Source organism: Nothoprocta perdicaria, unplaced genomic scaffold (assembly GCF_003342845.1).
Source record: "Nothoprocta perdicaria isolate Ctin4 unplaced genomic scaffold, notPer1 scaffold_298, whole genome shotgun sequence".
NCBI classification, from domain to species: domain Eukaryota; kingdom Metazoa; phylum Chordata; class Aves; order Tinamiformes; family Tinamidae; genus Nothoprocta; species Nothoprocta perdicaria.
The window spans coordinates 571,492-597,649 of record NW_020455530.1 but is presented as its reverse complement, the minus strand read 5'-3'; the positions used below and the strand labels follow the sequence as shown (position 1 = coordinate 597,649).

The following is a 26,158-nucleotide window of genomic DNA, read 5'->3' as shown; positions in this document are numbered from 1 at the left end:
CTATCACACAGGTTTAATGGCAAACTGATTTTAAGATGCTATTCATTTCTCAAATGTCAGATCCATAGGGAGGTATTGTTACAAGCTGCTGAGATACCTTTGAGTGGCCTATGCTCTTTCTACAGTCTACCTACAATTTGCCTGGACAATTATTATCTTAGTGGGATAGGTCTTTTACTTAGTGGGAACTTTACCACCAGTTTCAAAGGGTAGCTGGCTTGACCCTTAATAAATACATATTCTGAAGCCTAGCAGTTTCCTGGGAATTGACACCTACAAAGCCGGAGAGTTGTAATGGAAAGAAAAGAGAAATAATGACTGTCCGCATTGTTAAAACATAATGGGCTGCATCTTGCCCTCTGCTGAGCTGCTTTACAAGGGAGTCTGGAAATGGCAGAGAAAAGGGCATGGGAAATTTGTTCTGAAGTGCCAAGAAGCAGAGTCTGTTCTTCAGAACATCTATAGATTGGAAACCAGAACATTTATGTGTCTCACTGGGATACTCTGGGAATTGGTTAACAGTTATCCTGCACCTTAGGAAACTTTTGTAAAAGTCAGTGACAAGTGTGTACAGCAGCACTATCAGTGTTTTTGAGAGATTCTGGTCTTCACTGACAGCTGGAGGGAAGTGCATTGATGACATTCACATATTTGCTGCTTTTTACTGAGCAGCCTGGCAAATTTCATTTGTTCAGATTTGAGATTCTGAAGCTCCTACTGTGTTTGCATATGATAAACTGTAAAAAATAAGCTTGTTACGAAACTTGCTTTGGCACCAAGTACCRTGGTCAGCCAAAACAGTGCTTCTATAATGCAGGACAGTTCTACCATTAATAATCTCTAAATATCAGAAGGACAAGGATCCTGTATAAGTATCTCCTAAAATTAAGAGAACAAAGAAAGAAAGAAAATTATTTCACTGTGCTGTTAAGCGATTAACAAATCTGAAGGAAAAGAATAATATTGTCACTTCTTGTACTGAAATCTGTAGCTGATTTAAGAATTTCTGCAACATTTAGACATAAAATACCTTTTGAGGCAACAGTTTTACTGCTGTTTCCACACCATGCATCATTGTACTCATTACTGCAGTATCTCCAGCTTACTCTGTCCCTTCACTCCTGCTTTATAGCCCCTTGTTTCACAATTAGTAATTTAAAAATCCCTGGGACCATCTCTAGAGTATGGTAGAGAACAACGTGAACAGAAATGTCAGACTGTGACTTTTTGTGACTAAAATGTAAGATGGGCTTCTCAGAGCAGCTTTATCTGCAGTGAATGGCACTGCTTATCATCTGCAATGGAGGAATAAAGAAATCACAATACAAGCAATTCCTGTGGTGCTTGGGTCTCTTCTGCAGACCCCAGAGAGCTTTGTTCAATATGAATTCCCCTCAAATTCTTGGAAATGGCAATGGAGAAGTAAGTTCTTTAGGGCAAGGTGGATCATGGGTGGCTCTTTGAAGTGCTTCAAAGATATATTGATTTTGTTGTTGTTGTTAGAACAGAGAAAGTGCACTCAGTGCAGCAGCACAGAGACTAATGAAGCATTTTCTAGGGCAAACAGTTTCAAGTTTGGAAAAAGTAAAGGTCAAACAGTAATTTCACATTTCTTATATATTTCTATCATCATTATTCCACCAGGTGCTTCTTTATCTTCTCTACCTCAAACATAAGTAACATCAGTTTCTAGTACCTTAGTGCTTTGCTGAAGTGTCACTATGAAGAAGTGCTAGACAATTGTGATTATGGGCAAGATTAGGGATTCTAGTAGGACAAGAGAAATATCTGAAGGAAATTGAACTTACTTGATCTGTATCACTCCTCACTGTGGAGGTTGCTTGTCGTTAAGGAGGTTGCTTGTGGAGAAGTCTAAAGACCTCTCCAGACTTTAGATCATTTTGTTTGGAAAAGACCTTCAAGATCAATTCCAATCATAAACACATCACCACCATGCCTGCTAAATCATGTCCCTAAATGTGTCACCTACATGTTTCTTGAACATTGCTACTGTTAATTGGCTGAACAACAACAATGAAAAAAAGACCCACTTTTCACTCCGAATTGCCAGATCAGCACATCTGAGGACATGGACCTGTACATAGTGACCCAAATCCAAATTACGACTGTCTACTTCTGTATCTTTCTAGAAACTTGACACTGTATTTAGTGAAAAATGTAGCACAGATGCCTAGAAAGACCACATGCTAAAATGGCTGAATTAGGGTTATTGGTTAAAAAAAAATCTCCAGTCAATTACTTTGAAAATGGAACAATATGAGGTACAACAAATACTGGCACAGGGAAATTGGTTACTTCATGATACAACACAACCAGGACAAGGAAACTTCACTCATGAGAAAATTCTAGCTTTAAGAGGATTAATAAATTTCCACAATACAAAAAGTCAGAAAAATATCTGTGAAAGAAACTATCTTGCTGATCATCTCCAACAAATTTTCCTAGTTTGCCCATTATTCAGTGGGAATATGTCACTACTATACCCATTTTTGTGTACACCAAAACAATTTAATATGAATCATAAGAAACAAAAGAATGAAAGGAGCTTCAGGATAAATATTTTAATCTGTCCTCTTGGGTGAATATGATGCAATGACTCTGAATCATTTCTCCTACAAATAGATGTGAATTATCAGTTCACTGAGGTATAAAGCCTGGGCAAAAATGAAAACTGGTACCACCTCAGCATAATGTATTAATAATAAGTAACTTTGATGGTGAATGATGACCTGGGAATTCCTCCTATAGTCCTTATACTCCAGTCTCTGAAAACATCAAGGAAAGAATTTGACAAAAAAGATCAATCTCTCATTACAGGAAATTATAATATCATCTGATTTACTCTTATTTTCCCATGCTTGTTTCAGGTCAATGAGAAACAGGTCCAAATCAAAGAATAAGGAATATCCAATACTATGTAAGACCTGCCAACATTTTGAGTTAATGTACACATACTACCAAAATAAGTTTACCCCAGTCCTACATTTCTAACCAAAGAACCATACTGGACATAAACTTGAAAAGCATTGTCAGCTGCAGAACCATGCTGAAATTAAGCAACAAAAGAATAGCAATTTAAAAATGTACCATTGAGAAAACAAGTTTCATGGTAGATCTGAAAGACTCACTAAAGTTATTGAGATCAGAATGGTAGATTATAAAGTCCTTTTCCCTCCAGAGATTTTCTTCATAACATTTTTTTCCTTATTTATATAAACTTACAAATTAACAAATCAGAGATCCTTTCAAAACAGGGCCCTCATCTATCTCCTGGTTAAATCTTTCAGGTATCATGAGATTATTATAAAACAAGTAAATCCATTTCAAGCACTCTCCAGAGCACTCATCCTTTGCAAGAGATGGAAACTAAAACCCATAGCTTTCCCACTTTCACATACTTTCCCACTTCACACCAATTGCTAAAATGATCAGGAAAGTAACTCACACATTAATACAACACATGAAATACCACCACACATGAATACAGACACAGTAAAGAATAGGTAAAGAACTGGCACTTTAGTAGAAAGAGTCAGTTCATGTCACCAGTTGTCACACAGCAAAGAAATGCTATCATCAGGCAGCCCTTTTCCTCTTCCTCTTCACATCATACACTTTTCTGTCTAAAGCCAAACCGGAGTTATTTCTTTACTAAAAAAAAAAAAAAAAAAAAACAAAACAGAATAAAACAAAAGTCTTGAATAATGAAATGTAAAAGCACAGATTGATATGTATAAACATCAACTGTAACTGCATAAGTGGAAACTGGATGTAGTTCTGGATCACCCCAGATTGCTTAACAACCATCACCAATCTCTAAAATACAATAACATGTCTATTCACAACAGTTCAGCTAGATCTAATCTTGCCATTCTTATCTGATGAGACTCTAAATGCATGACCAGACACTCACAACCTGACCAGCTCTAGCTCATTCACWCTGCACACTATGCACTGTAGGACAGCCTAGCACAGAGCCCTTATTTAGAACAATCACAGAAAAAGTAATAACAGCTCCTGATTTTTTAGCTGAACAGCCATTCATTCCTTGCATCAAGCAGCTTCAAGGMACACAGAGTACAAAAAACTTCCAGGATACTTTTAAGGCAACGTTGCCTCTGCTTTCTTTCTCTTTACCTCTTAGAGTGAAGAACTCTTTTCATGCTCATCACTATTCAAACTTGTTTATGATGCCTACATATCTAAAACAGAAAAGCACAGACATGCAAGGCATAGGATTTGAATAGCACAAGATCTCCAGGTACTACTCTCTAGAAACACAGATTACTGCAAGCGACAAGGCAGACAAGCCAATGGCACTCCTAAAATGGCCAGAAGCTTGGCCACAGCAATGTCTTCTAATGACACATTCACATTCACAAAGGCAGGTCTTACTAAGAAGACAAGCAGCACCTTCTTAACCACCTTTGAAAATACCACCTTAAGAAGAAGAAAACTCATTATTTTACACTGATTACTACACAGTAGTTTTGGACAGATACCTACCGTGGTAGGAAGAGAAGGCAGTAGGTAYAGCTGGGTAGTACCATGAGACAAAATCTTTTTGTTTGTTTGTTTTGATGATAGCCTTTGCCCTCAATACCACATTCTTTTTCAAATAGGTCAGTCTTTTACCACCTTATATAGAAAGAAATATCACTGAAAAGGAAGGAAGGAGACATACATGATGTGTAACCTGGTACCACCAGGTGGGCATAAAAGAAAAACACATCAGGCATTTCTCATTCTCTGCTGTCCAGTGATATGCATGAATCCTAATCCTTCACTATCACAGAGAACAGTTCATGAAAATTAGCCAATATTTACTGGTTGAACACTGCAGGAGTGAGGCATGGAGCCCCCTAAGAAAGTGTTGTGCATTGAAATCCACTATCTTGCTCATGTCTAGGGTCACGAGCAAAGAGAGACCAGGCCATTGATCACTCTTACAGATGGATTTCATCTTCATGAGTAATGAAACATGTTATGAAAAGAACTTGAATCCACTAATGTGACAGGGAACTATTGCCAGGCTAATGCTATACACAGAAGTCTGATTACATAATGCAGGAGACTACCGTACTTTTTCCATTTTTATAATTGTGAAAATACATACTCTGATTCTCCATACACTTATATTGATTCTGGGCACTTGCTACTACATTTTCAGTATAGAAACTCCTAATTTACAATAATCATTGAAAGCGGGAGGAGGATTAGGACCAAAATATCTCATGTGAAACAGATGTGCAATATGTCAATGTGAAATGTGTCTCGTGATACACGTGAAAGAACACAGTGAATAATTTGCCATGAATAATTCAGTAAGAAAAAAAATGTATTTTTCCCTCGTCTTGAATAGACCAAGCTAGAATGTGGATGTTTAACATTTGTAAGTTACTTGCAATTATTTGTGAACTACATCAACTAATTTGTGGTCTATACATAACTCAAATAAGAAATTACGATTATTAAATGAAATATAGAATTTACAACTCCCATAGCAAATTATGTCTTTTAACTATTTTATGTAATGAACTTAGCTAGTCTGCCCTTCATGAATTTCAAACTGCATGTTCAATATTTGCAATTATCTGTGTAGGGAGCAATTACATAAGTCATCCGTTCAGTAACAGAAGCAACACCATGTGAAATGCAACCAAACCAGCACATTTTACATTTTAAAGCATTTCAGAAAATACTGAAGCATGCAGTTAAAAATTACATCTGTGTAGGAAATTAATATTAACCAATAATAATCTGAGTATAACACAAAGTTATATTTTCTGTTCAAAAGCACATGCGAAGCTTTTCTCCTCTTCATTTGGCACTAGTGTCTATAGACTATTATATAGAGGAGGTGGTATGTATGTGAGGTGCTGCTTGTTCTTTATTTTCGTCCATAACATTAAGTTAGTCACTTAATGTTTTAATGGATGAGCAGCACTGATGTGTTGCTGGAGGTTTTAGCAATGAAGCTGGAGGGGGAATGGGGTRCAATGGATCTGATTCAGCAGGAGAACAAGCAGCTTAGCACATGTGAGAGAAAGGCTCGGGAAAGGCATGGATGTTGGCAGCCAGTCAAGACAGCTTGAAAGAAGATTTTGTTTGATTTTTGTGTTGGGTAGGATCCTTTCTAAGCCTCTTTTCTAACTATACTCCAAGATGTGAAAAGYAATTGCTATTGAACACCCTAATAATACTTACTGTTGCCCGATTTGACTAAATTGTGACCTCCTGAAACATATGGGAATATGGTCATTAGCTTGGATGGAACTGGAGTTTTAGACTTTTTTACTGCTTTTCTCTTTCATATTCTTTCATATTCTCTTTACTGCTTTTCTCTTTCATATGCTCTTCCTCTCCTTTTTCTATGATACCTATGATTTCTAGGTTGGACTCGATGACCTCTGAGGTCCCTTCCAACCTTCGGCATTCTATGATTCTATGATATCTTATCAGTCCCTCTTCTTTCTGTGTCTATCTGTCTTTTGTCTCTACCCCATTACTACCAGGTATTTTTATCTACCGAACACAGTCTAAACTACAGTCCACTACAGTCTACTGAACAAGCCTGAAATAAATTCAAATTCGATACAAACCAACTTCAACTGGCTAATAATGCTGTCTCTTGTTGTTAGTGTTGGATATTGTGCTGAAAAGAGTGACATGGACTAACGAGTACCATAAAGTGTTCTCACAGCAAAAGGCCCACTGCTAGGGTATATATGAGAGCAGCTAAAGTGATTCCTAAAAATCTTCCCCATGCTTTGATATAATAAAGCATGATTGTGCCAGCAATGGGCTTTTCTTTAGTATGTGAGTTSCAGGAAAAGCAGCTCTACTCATAATTGCAGGGCTGCCTAGCACTTCTAGGTTTTCTGAAACACAGAAAGASATAGCAATATATTAGAAATATAAAACAATAAATAAGGGGTTGCGTGCTCTGAAAATATACCCAGAAAAGAAGCCTAACTTTCTTATCATATGCTTCCTTTTACCTTATCAATACCATGAGTTTTGGACATATCTTTGTTTACATTTTTTTTTTTATTGTTGTCAATTTTAACTTCTCTTAATCCTTTTCTTTTCTTACCACTTTATTCCACGGCAAAGGCAACATTCTTTCTGTCTGAATCATACTGCATGTTGAGGACAAAACACTCATAGTTAGTAACTGAAATAAATGGCCTGATTTTCCCCTGCATGTACTAATCTTTTGATGCAAATGTAAATGACTCTGATGATACTTCACTGATTCGCATCAGTATGTAGTACAGCTACAACTACTGAGGTTTGTGGCAGGCTGAATCTGTGAGTTGATAGTCAGTCTAGTTGTCTGCGCACCGGTAGTGATCATTTCTCTGTAGCTGTGGTACCTCTGTAGCTATTTCCTGTACAGGACTATGTCTTATCCACTTCCAATTCCTCCTTTCAACTCACCTCATTTTCTTTGTGAATTTGTTTCACCAGAACCTGTTGTAACCCATCTTTGTGATAATATGGGTAAAATTCAAGTAGATGTGGAGTGCTGGTTGCTCAGCATGCCATTGCCTCTCCACCCATGCTCACATGCACCCTGTTGCTTTAAGACTCCAAAGTCCACACTTCCTAAGTTCAGAAATTGCTCTTTTGCTTTAAATAAAATTGGCAAGTCTACCAGAGGTAAAAAAGCAAGTTTTGTTTGCCTTAAAAATCAAAGGTAATACAATGGTAAATATTGCCAATTTTAACACAGAACTTGTACCCTTGCTTCCATTTCCCTGACAATTAGAATAAAAAGCAGATGAGGCTCTGTCTSTAAGTCAGAATCTCTCCTACTTGACTGAATGCATTGGATAGCATGTTAATGGAACACTGGTGAGTTTGAAGGCAGTACTGAAATGCATAATGCTAGAAACACAAACTTGCTTTTCTAAATAAGAAGATGCTTTAATGAAGCTGCTTTAATGAATGGATGCTTCCGAGTGTTGACATTTGGAAAAAAAAAAAAAAAAAAAAAGATGTTACAAGCAGCTTCTTATTCAGGAATCAGCAGCCAAGGCCAATAAGCAAAAGATAACATGTAGGTTTATTACTGATGCAGGTAATGCAGGAATAATACTGTTCTATCGGACTGAATCTAGTGAAAAAGTTGATGAAATTGAACAGCTGATGTTACTTCCATTCAGGCTGACTTTGAGTAGCTAGTGTTCAACCAGTTGGGTTTTTATATGGCCTTGAAAGATATGCCAACTAAAGCTGTTAAATTCATATTGTAATTAGAAACTGTTACCTTTGTAGATCAAAGAAAAAAAATGAAATGAAAGAAAAATAACATACCATGTTCACAAACAAAACAAAAAGAGCTATATTAGGGACATCAGGGAAGGTGGAATACTATAACAACACGTGTTATATTGTTATACTATTCCACCCACCTTAATGGAGAACCCTTCGGTGTGGCTACGCCATAGCCTTTCGAATCCAGATTTCCTCCCACTTTCATGGTGTCACATGGCTTTCGTTGCTCAATGTATTCATTCATGGTGGACTCCAGCAGGAAGGCAAATTTGCCCTTGGATTTGCGGACACGAGCTACTCCCTCTGCAGTAGTCCTAGTGAACACTGATGGCTCTGCTGATTTCATGTAGGTCCACATCTTCTCATATACCGCTATTTTTGATCTCTGGAGAAAATTAAAAAGAAGTCAGATACAACAAAAAAACACTACGACATTTCAGAACGGCACTGGTTAAAATTAAATCCATCATACTTAATTTTTCAAGAAACTAAAGATGAGAATATCTTACTTGGATAATGATTTTCTTTGAAATCCTTCATTATTTTAAAATATATAAGAAATAACAATATATATACTATACAATAATGCATCATTTTCAGACAGAGTTGGCCTCTAGGAGTCATAATAGAAGAACTGCAGAGCTGGAGGTTAAATCTATGGCTATATAAAGGCACTTCACACAGCCAAAGTGTTATAAAATAGGATTTAGGGAACAGTATAAGAAATAGATATCCCTAACAAATATTTATGGAAAAAAAATAGCCACTTATAAATATTGAGTTAAATCTTGAAGCATTTCTCAGTTTTAATGACCACTTCTCATGCCTTCAAAACCATAAGTGGTGAAGTGGTCCATAAGCAGCGAAGTAAGAATTTTGCTTTCTTAATTCAAAGCTTATATTCATTCTTCCTTCGTATCATACTTTCAGATGGGCTTCATGATATTTCAAGACATGGTTCACAATAAACAATATAAACAGCTAATTGGATCAGATACACTATTAAAAGAAACAAGGCGTCCTAAGCTTTTGTCTTAAAGATTAGCTAAGTTTTTAAGACTCCAGTTTCAGCTAGTCTTATTTTAAAAGACTGGGATCCTGCAAGTAATTGAGCAAGAAATGTGCTTGCTCAAAGAATATGCAAGAATTCATGGCTTTGACTGCATTAACTGGAAAATTTCCTGGATGGGAATTTTTCCTTGTTTAGTGTAACCACCAAAAATTTTACTTTATGTAAGTCAACAGGGATTTCAAGTAACATGAGACTTGATCCATACATCCATTCCTATACTGCACTCAGCCCTCCAGGAAAGTATTGCCTGTCGTCTAAAGTATCATCTTCTGGACAGTGAGGATGACAGAGCACTGGAATAGGCTGCCCAGGGAGATTGTGGAGCCTCCTTCTTTGGAGATCTTTAAAACCYGTTTGGACGCAGCCCTGTGCCACGTGCTCTAGGTGACCCTATGTGTGCAGGGGGGTTGGACTAGATGACCTCTGAGGTCCCTTCCAACCTTGGGCATTCTGTGATTCTATGATTCTATTACAAAATCTAAAAAACAAAGGGCTTTAGAATGTTTAAACATCTGTCAAATCATAAGATATGGATATTACATAAATTGAGAATGGCTTTTAAAAGAATGAAACAGAGCCCCAGCATAGGTGAGAGTAACTTCCCTGAGCATTTATTTTTATCAATTACTGAAAAATTGTAGTATTACTTAGAAAATAATTTGTAATAGAAGTAGGTCTAAGCTGAAAATAAGCAGCATTTAACCAGAAGTTCACCAAAAATCCAATGTATCAGAAGATCAWAAATTATCCTTGCTCTTTTTTCTGTTGACTGTAGTCATAGCCACTCTTCATTTACATAATGGTGGCTGAAAGCAGAGCTTAAGCCAAGCCATCTATGTATGTCTTTTGCTTTGCAAGGATAAAATTTCATGGATCTAAATTACAGTTGGAAGAAATGGAAGAGAGCAACAATAAATSAGGCATCACTTCAAGAATGTTTTCTTGCCTTTGTTTACCTTCACTTCCAATCATTTCTTGCCTCTTAACGGCTGTATCATCAGAATCTTTATAAGGTAAACAAATAATAGGTCATTTTCCTTCAAAACTAGAAACATGCAACACAAATTTTCACTATAGATAAGAGAAAATTATGTCCAAAATCAACTGAAAAAGTTGAGATTACATTTTTTTTTTCCTTAAGTTCTAGTTAGGTTTTAAGACCTAGTTATCTTTGCCCAGCAAGACAGAGAAAACGATTCTCTAACAAGTCATCCACTCTTTAAGAACTTTTTCTTCTCCCAGCCTTTCATTTGGTAAGATTCAGTATATGTATGTCTAGCCAGAGAGAAAACCGAAGAAAGAACGAACAGATAGTCCTACTTATCTGATAAAGAAGCCTTGCAGCTTTCCATTACAGTCAGTCAAAACATGCTGATTTTGATTTAGGGCTTTTCTGAGTAAGACTGCTAAAAAGGAGTTCTTTGCCTTTTGAGCAGCTTGCTCAAAATTGCACCTTTCACTGCTCTCACTGTTTCCAAAACAATGAATGCTAATACTCATAAAGAAAGAAGTCTTCTTTTATGAAATCTTTGAAACTACTTTCTTTTCTGTTTTCACTTTTTAATTAAGGCAGACTTAATAGCTGCTCAGACCTTCTGATTCTGATCAGATAAGAAAATGTCCAAAAGGACCATATTCAGCCAGACAGTGATCAATCTCTCTTAGAAAAGTCATCCTTGWCTTTAATTCCAAAACTGATGTCATTTGCTTCTAACTACACAAAGTATTAGATTGGTAAACAGATGGAGCCTTCTTTTAATAGAGCTTGAGGCTGAGTCTGAAATTATGCATTAGGCAAAGAGAAACTTGGTAATGATATTTTAGCATTGTCCCTGTTTCCTGAAAAACAGTGTTAGAAATAGCATGTAAAATATTGTTAACAATTACTACACTGTTGCATARATTAGCAATCACTTGATTAAAAGGCTTCAATTACACCATTTTTTTAAAAAAGTGATCAACAGTCTAAAACTTGATTATGCTTTAAAATTTGCATGAACAACTACATACAGTATTTATGGCTACTTTTAATGTTTCCTGTTATATTTTATAGTGAAGCAGAGAATATGATTTTCCTGTTGTTTTTTAATTTCCTCCTAATCATTAAAGATTAACATGACAAGATGTCTGTCATAGCTGGAAAAAAAACCTCTCACTTCATTTTAAGGAGACAGCTTGCCWTTTCCAATCAACAGTCATTCATGAAAAAAAATAAAAAAAGCTATTTTTACAGCATGATTTAAAATCATGGTAATGTTCTGACCAAGACTATTTTTATGTCAAAGGTCCTGTCTTCATTACGTCAAAACAATGAATTGTCAAAATTTTTGAAAACTCTTCAGAAAACAATCTCTTGCTTTTTCTTTTTGTATTTCCTTGGAATTTCAATTTTTGATCATTACCTAAAATTTACAAGCTCTGGAAATGCAACAAATTAATGAACTCCAAATTAAGTAAACCTAGTATTAATTATCATCATAGCTTCATCCTAATTGAAAGAAATATTTACATTCATATAGTGTGATCACCATCTCAGCTTTAGACAGACAGAAAATGGAATACACAGAATTAAATGCATGGCTGCACAAACTGAGGTAAAGAAGAATGTATTAACTAAACACTGAAGAAGAAAATTGTAAACAATAATAAGAGACTACACTTTTTTTTTTTTTTTTTTTTTTTTTTTTTTTTTTTTAGATAAATAGGAAATATGGCCATTTCAAGACCACAATATTTCAGTTCTCAAGCAAGCTTCCTGCATCTGATCATTTTGGCAGGCCTTAGAGGTGAAATCAGGTTTTTCAGTCATCAAAGACTGATTTTCTACCACTTGATGGTAAAGATCGAGGCTCACAGAAAGTGTCTATGACATTGCATTTAGTTCTGTACCCAGACACTTTGTATAGAAGAGGACAGGTGGAGCTACACATCAGTTATCCAACTGTATGCATTAAAAAATCTGTAAGAATTCTAAACCATTTTTATGGGAAAACTCTACAATCCGTGTAGAGAGAAAGATACTWTAGAAGGTGATTTGTTCTATGCTAGGACATCAATTGACTACAGAAGAAATCTAGAAGACTAGCTTAAACTAATCCCCTTGTTTTAAACAGTTTCTAAAGGCCCAAGCACCATGTGTTAGTTAAGTGTCATTTACAGCGGCACAACATTATTGTTTTATCAGAAAAAAAAAAAAAAAAAAAAAAAAGAGTGAGGGTATCTATTACAATCAAAAGGTTATTTTGATTTTTTGGGGTATTTCTTGAGGGATGTCAGTAGCTCCCTTATACTGTCCTTAGTTTACAAACCCCACTCATAATTTTGTTAATAAAGTGCATCTGATTGATYGAGTTCAGTTTGGTGAAACTGAAAATAGTGATGGGAATATTTGAAAAAGAACATACTCATTTCAATAAGGCAATGCGGAGAAACTATCACTCCATCTTTCTGCCTTGTAAAAATGCCTTAATATTTACCTTGCAGTTAAAGAATGGTCCTGAACTGTATACTTACATGGCTATCAGCCAGTTAGTCAGAGGCAGAGTCAGACAACCAAACTCAGCTAAGCTTAACTTGCATTTGCCAGAGATACAAAATTAGACAGGATGGATGATTTATTATATACTCTTTGTGATGCCCAGGCTCCCTGTTTTCCAGCTGGCAAAGAGAGAGGATTACGTACCAGCCAGCTAACATAGGAAAGCAAATGAAAATGAAGTAATCAATAGGGACAGCACAGACATATGAATGGCTATTTAGGCTACATCCTTATGCTCCAACCACATTTCCCCAAGGTATATTTTCATTTTATTATTCATCTGAAGGTCGGCAAATTAAAAAATGCATTTCCTATCCACCACCCAAAACCCTAAAGCAAAGTGCATGCAGCAAAAACCATAAGCAGAAGAAAAAACAGCAAGACCCCATGTTATCATCATAGGTACTCAATGCTGCACATTATTTCAGTGCTGTAGCCTCTGAGGAATCAATAGTGCAACGCAGCTTTAATTATCACTGGTTCCATTATCCTTCAGGGCAGCTCTTTTGCCTGACATGACAGGATCAATAAGCTTTCCACAAATTAAARTGACTAAAAATTCCAGCAAATGGAATTGGGGGTAAAAACATTGTTCAAGTATTGCAGGGATTACGAACTGAATTATAATTATTGCAAAGTAACACTATTTCGCCCCCCTCAATATTTTATCACAGAGCCATCCTGCAGGCAGAGCTGCTCTAACAGACACGACAACTTACTCTGAAGAACTCTTTTGTWGACCCTGAGTCCAGTGTCCCATATGCAATTTCAGTTTGTTTGGCAAGGTCTTCTGCACTTTCTATGGGCGAGACCATTCTCTCAACAGTCAAGAAAGCAGCCAGGTTAGCAGTGTAGGATGATATTATGATGAGCGTGAAGAACCACCAGACACCTCCAACAATGCGACCTGAGAGGGATCTAAACATGAATAAGATAATGCACAATTTCCTGTATCTTAAGCCACAAGGAGAGAGAGAGAGATAAAGAACGAAGGCACATTATTACTGAGCATGTATCGATACATAACAGTCAGTGGGAATGAGATTACCTAATTTWATATACTGATACATACATTTTTTCCTTTGAATTATAATGCCTGCAGTACAAAGACCAGTGTATAAAGGAATATGATGCATGTACAGCAGTATGAATTCTCTTCAGTTGTAATCCCAATGTTCCTTTAATTTCAAGAAATYCCTTCTATAGAAAAATGTCAAATATCCTGGATGATCTCATTTTGGAGACAAAAGCAAAGCACTGTAGCTGCAAATCTGTTTTTTCTTTAAAAAAAAATGACACAAAAGGCTTTGCATATACGGTAGTACATTGACTCTACTATTTGAATGTTCCTGTCACTCATACGGCATTTGTCCATTCATCAGAAACTTCAGACATTCTACAAACCAGTGAAAAAAAAAGAAATTTTGCATTTTATTTATTTAAGTGCTTTGTGATTACAGAGACATTTATGATAAGTAATGAATTCTATTTTCTGTTTCAATATTTGTAATTTGAAGGAAAGGCTGTTCAAGAAACATCTAGTCTTAGTGCTTCCTTCAGTTAGGAAGCAAACTTAGGCCAACGCCAAACACTTTCAAAATATCAGTGATAATGGCTAAAGGGAAGCATCCAATTTTGAAAGAYTGTGACATAATGTTAAATTAAGAAGTTGCAGTTAATACAAATTGAATTTCCAGAACATCTGAAAATCTTGAGAAATTCAGAACTAGGATCATATGTTACACCTGAGGAACACACTCTGTAAAGCATAGCTTGGTAATGTGCTGTGGTGTCACAGAAACAGATGGTCAAATATTCTGTCTCTCATAGAAAATGACATTATGCAAGCAATGCTGCAGAACTTAATAGGGAACAAAAATGGGGCATTCATTCATGCAAGACAAATATTCAGCATAATAGTATGAATTTTGTAATTATCATACAATGGAACTAATTTGGTAACAACACAATTCTTCCAAAGTCAAGTCAATGGAAATTTCCCAGTATGTACCTGCTACTACGTGGTACTGTTTGTGATTTATGTACATTGACATATGTAAAATAATAATAATGACTGTAATTCAAAGCAGGTTCTCTGTTGCCGTTATCACAGCTATTGAAGAACTAAAATGGAAAGGCTTCCTAAAGAATGAAATGCTAAACACTGCCAGGAAAATAAGGAAGATTTTATGCTTCAATGATGAAAATAAAATGCAAATATAAAAAGATTTGACACAAACCTTGGGGAAATATCACATCCTTGTTGCATAAAGGCACCCAGGGAAAACCAGAGGCTGTTGAATATGCCAAATTCATTGGGAGGTTGATCACTGGGTCCTTCTTTCCCATCCTCTGGTTCTTCTGTGTGCCACTCATATGGGCTAAACCTGCTAACTAGGAACAGGACCACACTGACACCAATGTAGGCAAAGACTATGCACATCCAGATCTCATACGCCAAGGGGTCCAAGAAGGAAAATACTCCTGGTTTAGATTTCTGGGGCTTTTTGATCATAATGGATATCCCCAAACTCATAAAAGGCTTAGAAAAATCAATGACCTCTTCTCGTACCAAAGTGATGGTCAGAGGCGCAACAGCAATCTCTGCTTTCTATAAAGAAAAAAGAAATATAGATGTATAGATTAATTGGAATTGGTTTATAGACTTAACTAAGCAGCTAATTCCAAAGGTATGCCATTAACATCAGGATACTGTGGTTTGAATGTTTTCAGCTCTTTCCATCACAAACTGTCCTTACTCAATATACTTTTAATAAAACATCAATGTTTCAGACTTTTATTTTATAAAAATATTGAAATTCTTAATATTCATGTTAAAGTGAGACTCTTAAGCTTTACAGACATGGGCAGCAGTTTACCCTAGGACAGCTCATTTTAGTTATTAATTTAGTTTTTAAAGGAAGGATGCAAAATAATATGGTCCTTCTGYCACTGAATTTTCAATGAGATCCCCAAAACTGTAATTTATTATCATATTCTCATAAGGTACAATTGTTCTTTGAGGGAAGTGGGCTAACAATCTCAAGAGACATTACAAATAGCATGAATCAGCAAAGATGACTAATCAATGCTATGATTAATRCCATGAAACCATATATGTACAGTTACCTTGTGGGACAGATAATTCAATAGGAATGAAATGGATGTAAACAGTGCATAAGGGTAAGTATATCAAAAGCAGGTATGCAAAATCTTAAAGGCTAAAAATAAATTAATAAATTAAAAGGCTAGAAATAAAAATGTTTTGAAATCATTCCCACTAGAAAGACAGGAAAAAAAAGAAATTTCCCTAATATGTTTAGAATGAAGGTGACAGTCTAGAATGTATCATTATTGATGATGACGGTGATGATGATGATTACAGCTGCTAATAGCGATGGGTACATTAAGTTGTAAGGTATTCCAGCTGTGCTAATGGGTCATTTTAGTGCTCAGAGGCTCCATATTAAACTGAAGTTTAATCTCTGCCTTGCCTTGTATGTTAACGATGTCATTACACTAGTACTTAAGATGGGAATTGTAAGAAATATGGGGACCAGAAGGTACACTAGTGGGAGGGCAACAGATAGGCAGCAGCTGTTGAATGCTTTCTCCTGCTTATCGTCACTATGTTGGTTAAACACAGGCGACAGAGGGTAACTGAGCATATTTGGCAATACTTTGTTCTGTATTTGGCAATATTTATCTCACTGAACACCAGCTATAGCCTCCCAGTTGCAAATAAGACTCCTCTGTCGGCCCAGTCATCTTCACAGATAAAGAGTTATTGATAACTCTGCATAATATAAATAATTCTACCTGCTCCTCTCCTCTTTCTTAAATACCTAGTTCTCCTGAATTCATCTTACACAACAGCAGCTTGAGATATAGTACAGAGCCCATAGGTTGGCAATGCATTTAAGCATTCTTGCCTTTTAGCTAATTCTTAAGGGCATTTATAGACAGTAAAACACACATTTCAATCATATTTAAGTCCCATCAATATTAATGGTTTAACAAATGTTGAATTAAGGATATATTTGCTTAACCTAGGTATTACAAATATCCAAGCTTTTCCAYTGAAAAGAAAAAATCTGAAATACAGGGTGTTTTTTGTCATTTTCAAACCTTGAAACATGTAAATGTATTTTAAATAATGTATGGGTTTGGGCTTTTTTGTGCACTAATTTATACTCAGCTATATAAATCTTTTGAAATGTAATTTAAAACTTATTTATTGTAGTTATAATTTAACTGTAGCTGTAAAATATTAAATAATTCAAAAGAAATGACTCATGTAATGGTCCCAAAATACAAATTCATATAAACATTACTATAAATTGATCTTCAGATTATATTTATCATTCTGAAATAGTGATGCAATCACTTATTTATATAYTAAGATATTGTAGTTTAAACAATAAATTCTAAATTAAAATAATCATTTTCCAAGAGTRTGAGTCATTATCTCTAGCAGTTATAAATATTATGAAAATACTGCTAATATATTATTTATTTATTTAGATTACTAARTCTGTAATACAAGGTTTTTTTCAATTTTATATTCTTAACTTTTGGGATTACATGAATTCATGTGATTACATAATGTTCATTATTATAAATAAATATTTATAAAAATGAAGAAAAATAAATCAAAAAATATTTGTAGTATCTTCAAAATTGTAAAGCAAATATGGTTTCTGTAGTTTAAGGAATGTAGGATGGTGTGGAATAGTGGTACTGTTGCATATTTTTATACTGCATCTCACTCACCAATTCAATTTTTCTAAAAGGATGGTTTAACAGCTGCAGTTGAATATGAGTCAATGTCTTTTACACTCTTAAATTTCAGTTACTGTAATACCTAATGGGAAGTTTTGAAATGGAATAACTGAAAGACTTACAGAAATTGTGATCTATAACTGCTCCTGTTTTTTATACTTGACCCTTACTGGTATCTTCATTAACATTTACTGCAAATGATAGAATTGATKATGGGTCTTTAAAAATGTTGGCTCAGATTTGATTTCTGTGCAGATGACTACTGGAATAAAATAAGGATCTTTAAGGGTTATTAGATTTTGCAATATGAAGTGGAAAAGTGACACCACCATTTGAGGGCTAAATGTGTAGAATTTAATCACAAAATTAGCATGTTGCATACATTAGATGAAACACTAGTTGAGATGTAGCTTACCAAATTTTAGAGTTTACAAAGTACACACTTCCATTAGAACTAGTTATCTACACTACTCTACTAAGGGAGTTAAAGGAGAGGAAGAAGAATTTATCCAATTCCTATTAAAACAGCAATCTAACATCAGATCAATCATACTGCAAATGAACCTGATTCAAGACAGCTAAAGCAAAGGGACACTACATGACTAGATCACATTTAGATATCTAATAAATGGGGCAAATGCAGCTTTCCCAATCTGATTATATCCTTATTATATACTTTTTTCCTTTTTTTTTTTGTGATATTATATATTATTTTTGTGGGAATAGTGTGGTAGATTAAAGTCTACAGAGATTCATCCTTGTTGAAAGCAAGATAATGACGATAGCTGTGCATTGCAAATATTAACACTTTGAGTTTGTCCAGTTAAGACTGCACCATGGAGTATACACTCCATGTACATTGCTGCCTAGTACAGATGGATTCTGGATCCTTCCCATATTGTACAATGGGACAAGATTAGGTCTGATGGTAGGAGACTTTCATTCTCTGGAATATATTATTACAACCTTGTGAATAAAACCTGTACTTGATACAAGTTGAATAGAGGTTGTACAGCCATCTGAGAAAAAACAGGCAGATGAATTTCAACTTCAGAAGCTGATGGCTTTTCAGATGCTAAGCAGAAATGAGCTGTGACTGCTTTGACTTTCCAAGTTGAACAGTGGGAGAATAGCACTTTGTGTCAGGAGWATTAATATTTAATTGGAGCTGACTCCTAGTGTGTTTGGAAACACGTTTGCAGGTAGTTGATGGAATGTCATTCCCTGTCAGCATTTCTTCTGTGCACGAGCTGGTTATCAAGGGCTACAGAGCCCCAAGGGGACTATTGCTGGCATTTGGATCCATCAGGAACACATGACTAGCATTACCTGATAGCTTTTAATAGAGTGCTAAATAAAGACCCAAGAACAAGCAGGAGAATAAACCACTCCTCCACACACGCACTCTATGTACAGACATAAAAAAACTGCATACTACAGCACTTTATAGACCAGGTCCCGCCGGGACATGATGGAAAAATGAGCTATGGATTTTAGATAATAAGCGAGCTGCTTTGTGTGGAATCAGAGGTGTTCAGCTCAGAAAGGGCAAAGATGCATTGCAGTCCACAGGGGAACATTGGCTCATGAGAGGAGATGCACATGCATTCACTATGCATAGCACAAGCATGGGACAAGTAAAACCAGGGAATGGTGTAAAGAGCAGGTAGCAGGGGGACTCTCCTATGACACAGCAAAGCTCCACTGTCACTGATGGGTACAAAAATATCTGCTGATCCTTTCAAGTGGCTGGGAATAGTAACTGTAAAATGCTTCCCAAACACACAGTCTTGCTAATTTGCTAATTTACTTGCTAATTATGCCCCATCCTGTCTGTGTAGAAAAAGCTTGGCCTGAAGCAGAGCCAACTGGTTAGATATTGGTGATGATGAATTGGGGATCTACCACAAAGATGAGCATTCCCTTACATAGCAGGAGAAAGCCTGACTGACTGATTTTAATTGCTTTCTGTATGTGTAAGAGGCCAGGGGACCTGTTGCTGTGTAAATCATCTGGCTAGTGATCAAGGCAGTTGCAGTGGGGATGATTTTCACTCTGATCACATGGAAATCCTAAGTATAAGACTTTCATATCTTAACAGAAAGAACAATTTGCTTTGAAGTTATATCTCTATCAGAAAATTAAACATGCTTGGGATAGCTCTTGGCATTAAGGTCAACTGGCACAGAGTAGTTGCCATTATGAAAGTCTTTTAACCTCCAGACCACCATTTGCTGCATTCAAGCTGCTTATTGGAACTCTCCCCAATGCTCCTGTCCAACTGTGCACAGAAATTGTTTCTGAGAGTAATAATAGGCCTGGGCCAAAATTACACCAGGGAGCATTCTAGCAACTTAGCAGATTAAACAAAGGAGTCTGAGTTCCAGCGACATTCTTGGGTACTCCGTTTTATACTAGGATAGATACAGCCTTAGGGACCCTTTGGATGGGACAGCAAATAACACTGAGCAAGAGTGGAGTGTTGTTGGTCCTTTTCCTACAGCAAGCAGCTAGAGAGCTCTGCTGTGGCCTCACTGGCATAACTCAGTTCCAAAATTAAAGGAGCCTATATTAACCCTAAACAGTCCGTTGTTCAGGAGCTTCTAAACCTATCCATCAAGCCTTACACGAGCCTTCACCTTCCATTACAGAAAGCCATGTGTTGATTGTATATTTTGGGATGCCTTGTTCATGCAGCTAATATGCAATAAATTCATTATATATTTCAGTTTTATTATTTTCAACTATGCCACTACCAACGGTGTGAAGTGTTACGAAACTTGATGTGAGCTTCCTTTGCATTTTGATCTAGAATTAGAGCTGTTTGGCTTTGATGTTTTTAAAGATAAGTAAAAGGAAAAAAAAAAGCACCAAATAAAAACTGAAGTGTCATTTCAAGCTTCATATATATTTTATGTAGATTATAGGCTAATGAAACTGCTATTGAGGCTCTATGCATCTGGTCAAGGAAATTTCCTCACAATTTGCTCAATTTCTCAAATATTTTCAGCTAGCTGATATAAAACACTACATGGATTTTGACATCAATGAGATGGCTATTGTGATTAAAAGCCAGATAAGAAGTTGCCCCCTACCTTTCAGCCATTTGATAAAATAATTCTAAAAAAAAAAAAAAAAAAAAAACTGCCTTAAACTGGGAGTTCTGCTGCTTGTAGAACACTGAAGCAGATATACCTATCAGTACAGCTTTCCCACGAGCATTTCACAAGTGATACTCGTTCCTCCAAAAGCTTCCAAGACCATATACGATCTATAAGGCTGGTGCAATTTTCCCATTCCCATCGTAAGGGCAAATCAATAAAACTCTCAGACAGCATTTACTGTACTCCTACAGTTTCATGTTGAGAAGTCCCCTGAACTGATACTACTGGAGGTGGCTGTGACAAAATCAGTTGATTTTACTTAGTTGAAAGAAGATAGCAGAAYGAAGCTGCTGTAAAAGCTGCCAGGCTTTGCCACATGTGTCCTAACCCCACTGGAATTGCCAGGTTATGGAGGAAACTGCAGGTTATCGGGTGAGCCAACTGGTATTCAGCAGCKTTTTTATAGGGAGATGGAGACATATTTCTGTCAAGGGCATTAGTAAAAACGTTCTGACCTTAACATTTCAGGACTTTTCCTTTTAGTCTATCACCAAAATTAAAGTTTCTCTGAGAATTCTGATTCAGTGACGATATCAGCAACTGCAGCCATCAGCTACCACAGTACTGAGCTTTTACTAGTCTTGGTAACACCAGATACTGCAGATATTAATTTGTTTTGTTGGATCTATTTTCATTTAATGCAACTTCATTTGTCTACAAAAGTCTTACTTACTCTGCTATTTTGAGAATGTTCCTCCAGATCACTGTATAATGCCCGCTCCTACTTGCTGAATTTGCCAGATTTRCTCTTAAATATTATTATTGATGTTAATCTTAAAAATATATTGCAATTCTGGATAGTCTAGGTGCGTACTTGTCTGGGTGGTCTGTTATATAAGAGTTTTTATATATAATCGTGGAGTCTCCATCCCTCAAAATATCTAGACCAAGAGTGGTATCTTTTTTTAAAGATACTCCATGATAATCCTTTCCATGACAATGAATAAATGAATGATATTCTTCCCAAGTGAGTTTTAACAATATATCAGGAATAGATGGCATTAATATTCCATTACTAGTTCTAACATCAATGATTTTTAAGGAATGTTCAGACTATGAAATGTTCTAATAGGTACTTGTTGAATAAATAGAATTTGTAAGAAACTATTTGATATTTACTTGAAAATAAATGAAAGCATAGAGATCTGAAACAGAATTGTTTCTTTTCTGTGACCCCAAGATTAAATAAAGTGCATATATACTTCCTATTTTACAACTAAAACTATAGTAAGTTAAATCCTACTTCAAAAATTGGTATGCTTACCCCATAAACAAGTTCTCCCACCATCCCATTCCAGATTTTTGTCTCTGGATCCCTTGCTCCATATTTTCCATCAGGGACAATGGCAATTTTGTACTTGATACCAATATGTTTTGCAATTTCTGACGCCAGATCTACACAGTATCCTTCAAACTTGTCATTCCCTTCAAATGTATCATGATTTTTCTTGAACATAACATATGGGGCTTCCTATAATGAAAGAAGTAGAACTGTAAAGGAAAAGTATATGGAATAGACTCTGAAAAGCAGCAAAAATCAACAAAAGTAGATGAAAAGCCATCTACTGATTAAACAACATATATTTTATCGAAAGTACATGGATAGGATTAGCAAATATATGTTTAAATGCATGAACATAAATCCTTATAGAGTGGTATACTATTTACACTATAATTTGACTTACAAATTTCACCAGAAATATCAACCTTTATAAATTATACACACAAACTTATAAATTTTACTTTGTTTTAATTGAAAGACCTTAGTGCAATATATAATAAACAGAACGCACGAATGTGGTTGAACCAGTGTAAAGCAAATGACCAAGAGACAGTGCCAGGCATAATTTATCCTTTCAACTTAAATATATACACCTCTTCTCTAAAACAGTGTGGTTACTCTCCATGTAGTTTCAGATGCACAGCCTGAAAGATTTGCTTTCTTGCAGTTTAGAATGCATAGTTAAATGCTATGTACATTTTTAATAAGAACATAGAAATATATTCTAGAAGAAATATCTTCTGGAAGTTATCTTCAGCTTTGAATAAACAATACAAATTCTGCAAGGTTTCTTAGTGTGAATCTAAGCATGGACAAAAATGGTATTAAGATTAAACTAACTTTACATGCTGCAATGAAGAAGTACCAAAGTATCATATTGGTTGGTAAGTGCCATTGGAAACCAGTAAAACCTGCCTTGAAACAGAAAGAGGATCTTAGATTCCCTATGTAATCCATATTATAAGGATATTGAAGATGATGTGATTGCCAAAACAATGTCACATTTCTCTGACTGTGGATTTAGACATTATCAATCATTATATGCAAAATTATATTTCCTGGAATTATTTGAAATCACTTCATATAATCCATATTACTAGCCAGTTCCAGGTACACTGCTTGCCACTAACATCATCTTTTGCTTGAATTTATCTCATAAAATAGTGATAACTTCAATTTGCTGTTAGGATTGCTATTATTGTTTGTGTCGATAGCAAATGCTTATTATTCAACATTGATCTTGGTGTTTCTCTGCCCTAATCCCATTTTTCCTACATAACTAAATAGCACACARTAAAACAAAGGTAAAATTGGTAGCTGAGGTCTTCTTCACTGAAACTCCATGAACATCAGCAGTAAGCAGTAGCGATTTTGTAKTCTAAATAGTGATAACAACTGACAATAGTTGGCATTATGTGAATGACGGGGGATAGCATAATCTAATTCCAAAATTTTTTCCTGTRTGGCAAGTTAATTTCTCCTTTTAGATACAAATATGTACCTCTTATTAATAGAGACTAGTTACACCCAAAAAGATTTGATAGGAAAGGCTGAATAACATATTCAGTTTACTATTATACAGTGAGAAGTCAGAAAAATAGAAAAGAGAAATTATATTATTCCTCTGCTTTTGTAAGTTTTCTCCCTGTAGGAACATCTTTCACCACAAGGATGGCAAAACGGAGCTCTGTGTAATGTGGAGAAAGTTCCTTCAGTTCGTTCCACGAACACCCAGTGTTTTACTGAAATGTTCCAGATTACACAGTTTGAGAGGAAGGAGCAATATTTGCTTAAACATAGCAGCAGATACCGAACTATTGCAATCATATTTCACTCTCAGCCATGGTCCAAAAAAAACCTCCTTCCATCTCTGTTAGTATACTTGTTGCTATGAAGTAATTCTGACATGGCATATGTGAACCATAACCCCTTAGCTGTAATTCAGCATTGGAGAACACTTACAGATGTTAAATTATAGACATTAATACGGCTGGAGAACTGCACAGCATAGAAGAGAGTTAACGGTGACTGCTCCTAAGCTCACACCCTGYCTGGCCACCTGGGTCCTTCTCCTGTATACATTTACATGCCCAGAGAAATTTGAGGATGGCAACAGTGCATAACTGTATTGAGCGCGTAGCTATGACCCCCACATGGCTAAGGATTGTTAAGCACTTCTAAAACCTGGCCAATCATTTAAAAAGTAGCTATTCTCACCATGCCATGCAGGACCTGGGCAGTGGGAGAAGGCTGGGCTGCTAAGCTGCAGCGTTTGCTGCACGTGGTGAGCACTGCAGTGATGCAGTGCAATGCCACTGGCAGGGCAGAGCTTGGGTCTTCAACAGAGTGGTGGAGTATTGATGCCAGCTTGCATGACTCCTGGTATTTCTGTCCCCAGTCAAATCAGCTTAATCTCAACCACCTGTCCTCTAGAGTGAGGGACAGACAAGGGGAGTTCTCTTTCCAGTGGACTTTGATTTTCAAAAACATTCAAGGCAAATGAAGCAGATGATCTTTACTTACATGTAGAGGTTCAGTTGCAAAGGAGAAGTATAGAGAAAATTTGGGCCCTTCTTGATATGCTATTTCAAAAAAATGGTTGCTAATAAGCAGAGAACAAAAACAGTATATCTCCTGACTGTGTTTTAACCATCTAAGAACTAAAAATACAACAAAATCTTGTCCAATATTCATTCATGGACTCTCTTTACAACTTTCAGTTACATTTGGTTGGTGCACCTTAACTGCCATTTTCTTCTCAAAAAGCACAGTCAGCGATTGACCTTTTGTGATTCAGCCTTTCTTATAAATCCCRAGCCAAAGGCATACAATTACAGTCATGACATTGAAAAACAAAACAAAACAACACAAAACAAAATGGGAGAGAGATTCAAAGTAGGCAGAAAAAGAGGAAGCCAGGTCAGATTGATCCCTCTCTCAAGTCCCAGGCTGTGCCTCTGCCTGCACCTTAGCAGAGACAGGGCTRCTATATATATATTTTTTATACATATATATAAATCAATAGCATCTACACAGCAAAGTGACAATATTTTATGGTAAAAACTGAATAAATTTCACTTCTCCTTCCCTGTATGCTCTGTGCAGGAAGCATAGTAGCTGCAAGGTGCAAAAGATACTACAAAGGTAGATGAGACCAACCGTCCATGTTGCGAATAGGCCACCAAGCATAAGCTCAGAAGAYTCTCTGATCTCCTGGGTGATTTGCAGAAGCCTCCTTGTTTCTATCTATCTGCTCTTTTTTTATCCATTCTGTAAATATTTTGTAAAAGATGCTGTTTGCTGCATTTTGCTGTAAATCAGTAAGATCAGATTACCAAGATTACCTCTTGCTGCTACTGCTTTAAAAGGAGCAGCACTGTGAAATAATATATCTAAAATATTGGGAACATGTATTAGCTTTTGCTTACTATGTTGCTATTGTCCTCCTACTTATTTTGTTTTAGAATAAAAAATAATTTATTTAATTGTTATGCTTACTTTACTTGTCATATTTTGAGACGTATTCTCAAGGCAGAATTTGATGGAGGAATGTGAGTATGTTTGAAATTGGCTTTCCAATGGTATATTCTTGTGATAAATATCATTTGTAAAAATATCAGATAGAAGCATTATTTTTAAATTCTAACATTTCAGTTTATGGGAGTATTTGAAACTTAATGTTATGTGTTGACACCATTATAATAAAGCAGGATACTCAAAGGTAAGTTCTACTGGTTTGCTAACAACTTTTACAGATGAACTTGCAAGGTTGCATTGTGAAGTTATGAATTAGATAAATAGATCGATAGCGTGTACTCAGCCATATCTTTATGCCATTTTGTATATATCTCACTAAAAAAATAAATATTTTTCTGCATCATCTATTACAGTAGCATTTTCTAAACTAGTAGTAACATATGTGTAACCATGCTGGTCCAAGGATATAAGAGATGTTAGGTATCTAGGGAGATAAAATCCTTTATTAAATCAGCTAAAAGATCTGAAAGCAGCAGATG

The 26,158-nt window shown here is 35.9% G+C and overlaps 1 protein-coding gene across 5 annotated transcripts in view; it reads right to left on the bottom strand.

Annotated features, from left to right (window-relative positions):
* The window catches only part of GRIA4 (glutamate ionotropic receptor AMPA type subunit 4), a 219,435-nt gene that overhangs the window by 33,175 nt on the left and 160,102 nt on the right, over positions 1-26,158 (bottom strand). For all 5 annotated transcript variants that reach the window (XM_026041877.1, XM_026041873.1, XM_026041872.1 and 2 more), the window contains exons 10-13: positions 22,125-22,331; positions 15,155-15,525; positions 13,634-13,832; positions 8,442-8,689 (exon numbers count right to left, since the gene is read on the bottom strand). In XM_026041877.1, the coding sequence (XP_025897662.1) occupies positions 8,442-8,689; positions 13,634-13,832; positions 15,155-15,525; positions 22,125-22,331 (1,025 nt within the window). The remainder of the gene's footprint in view (positions 1-8,441; positions 8,690-13,633; positions 13,833-15,154; positions 15,526-22,124; positions 22,332-26,158) is intronic.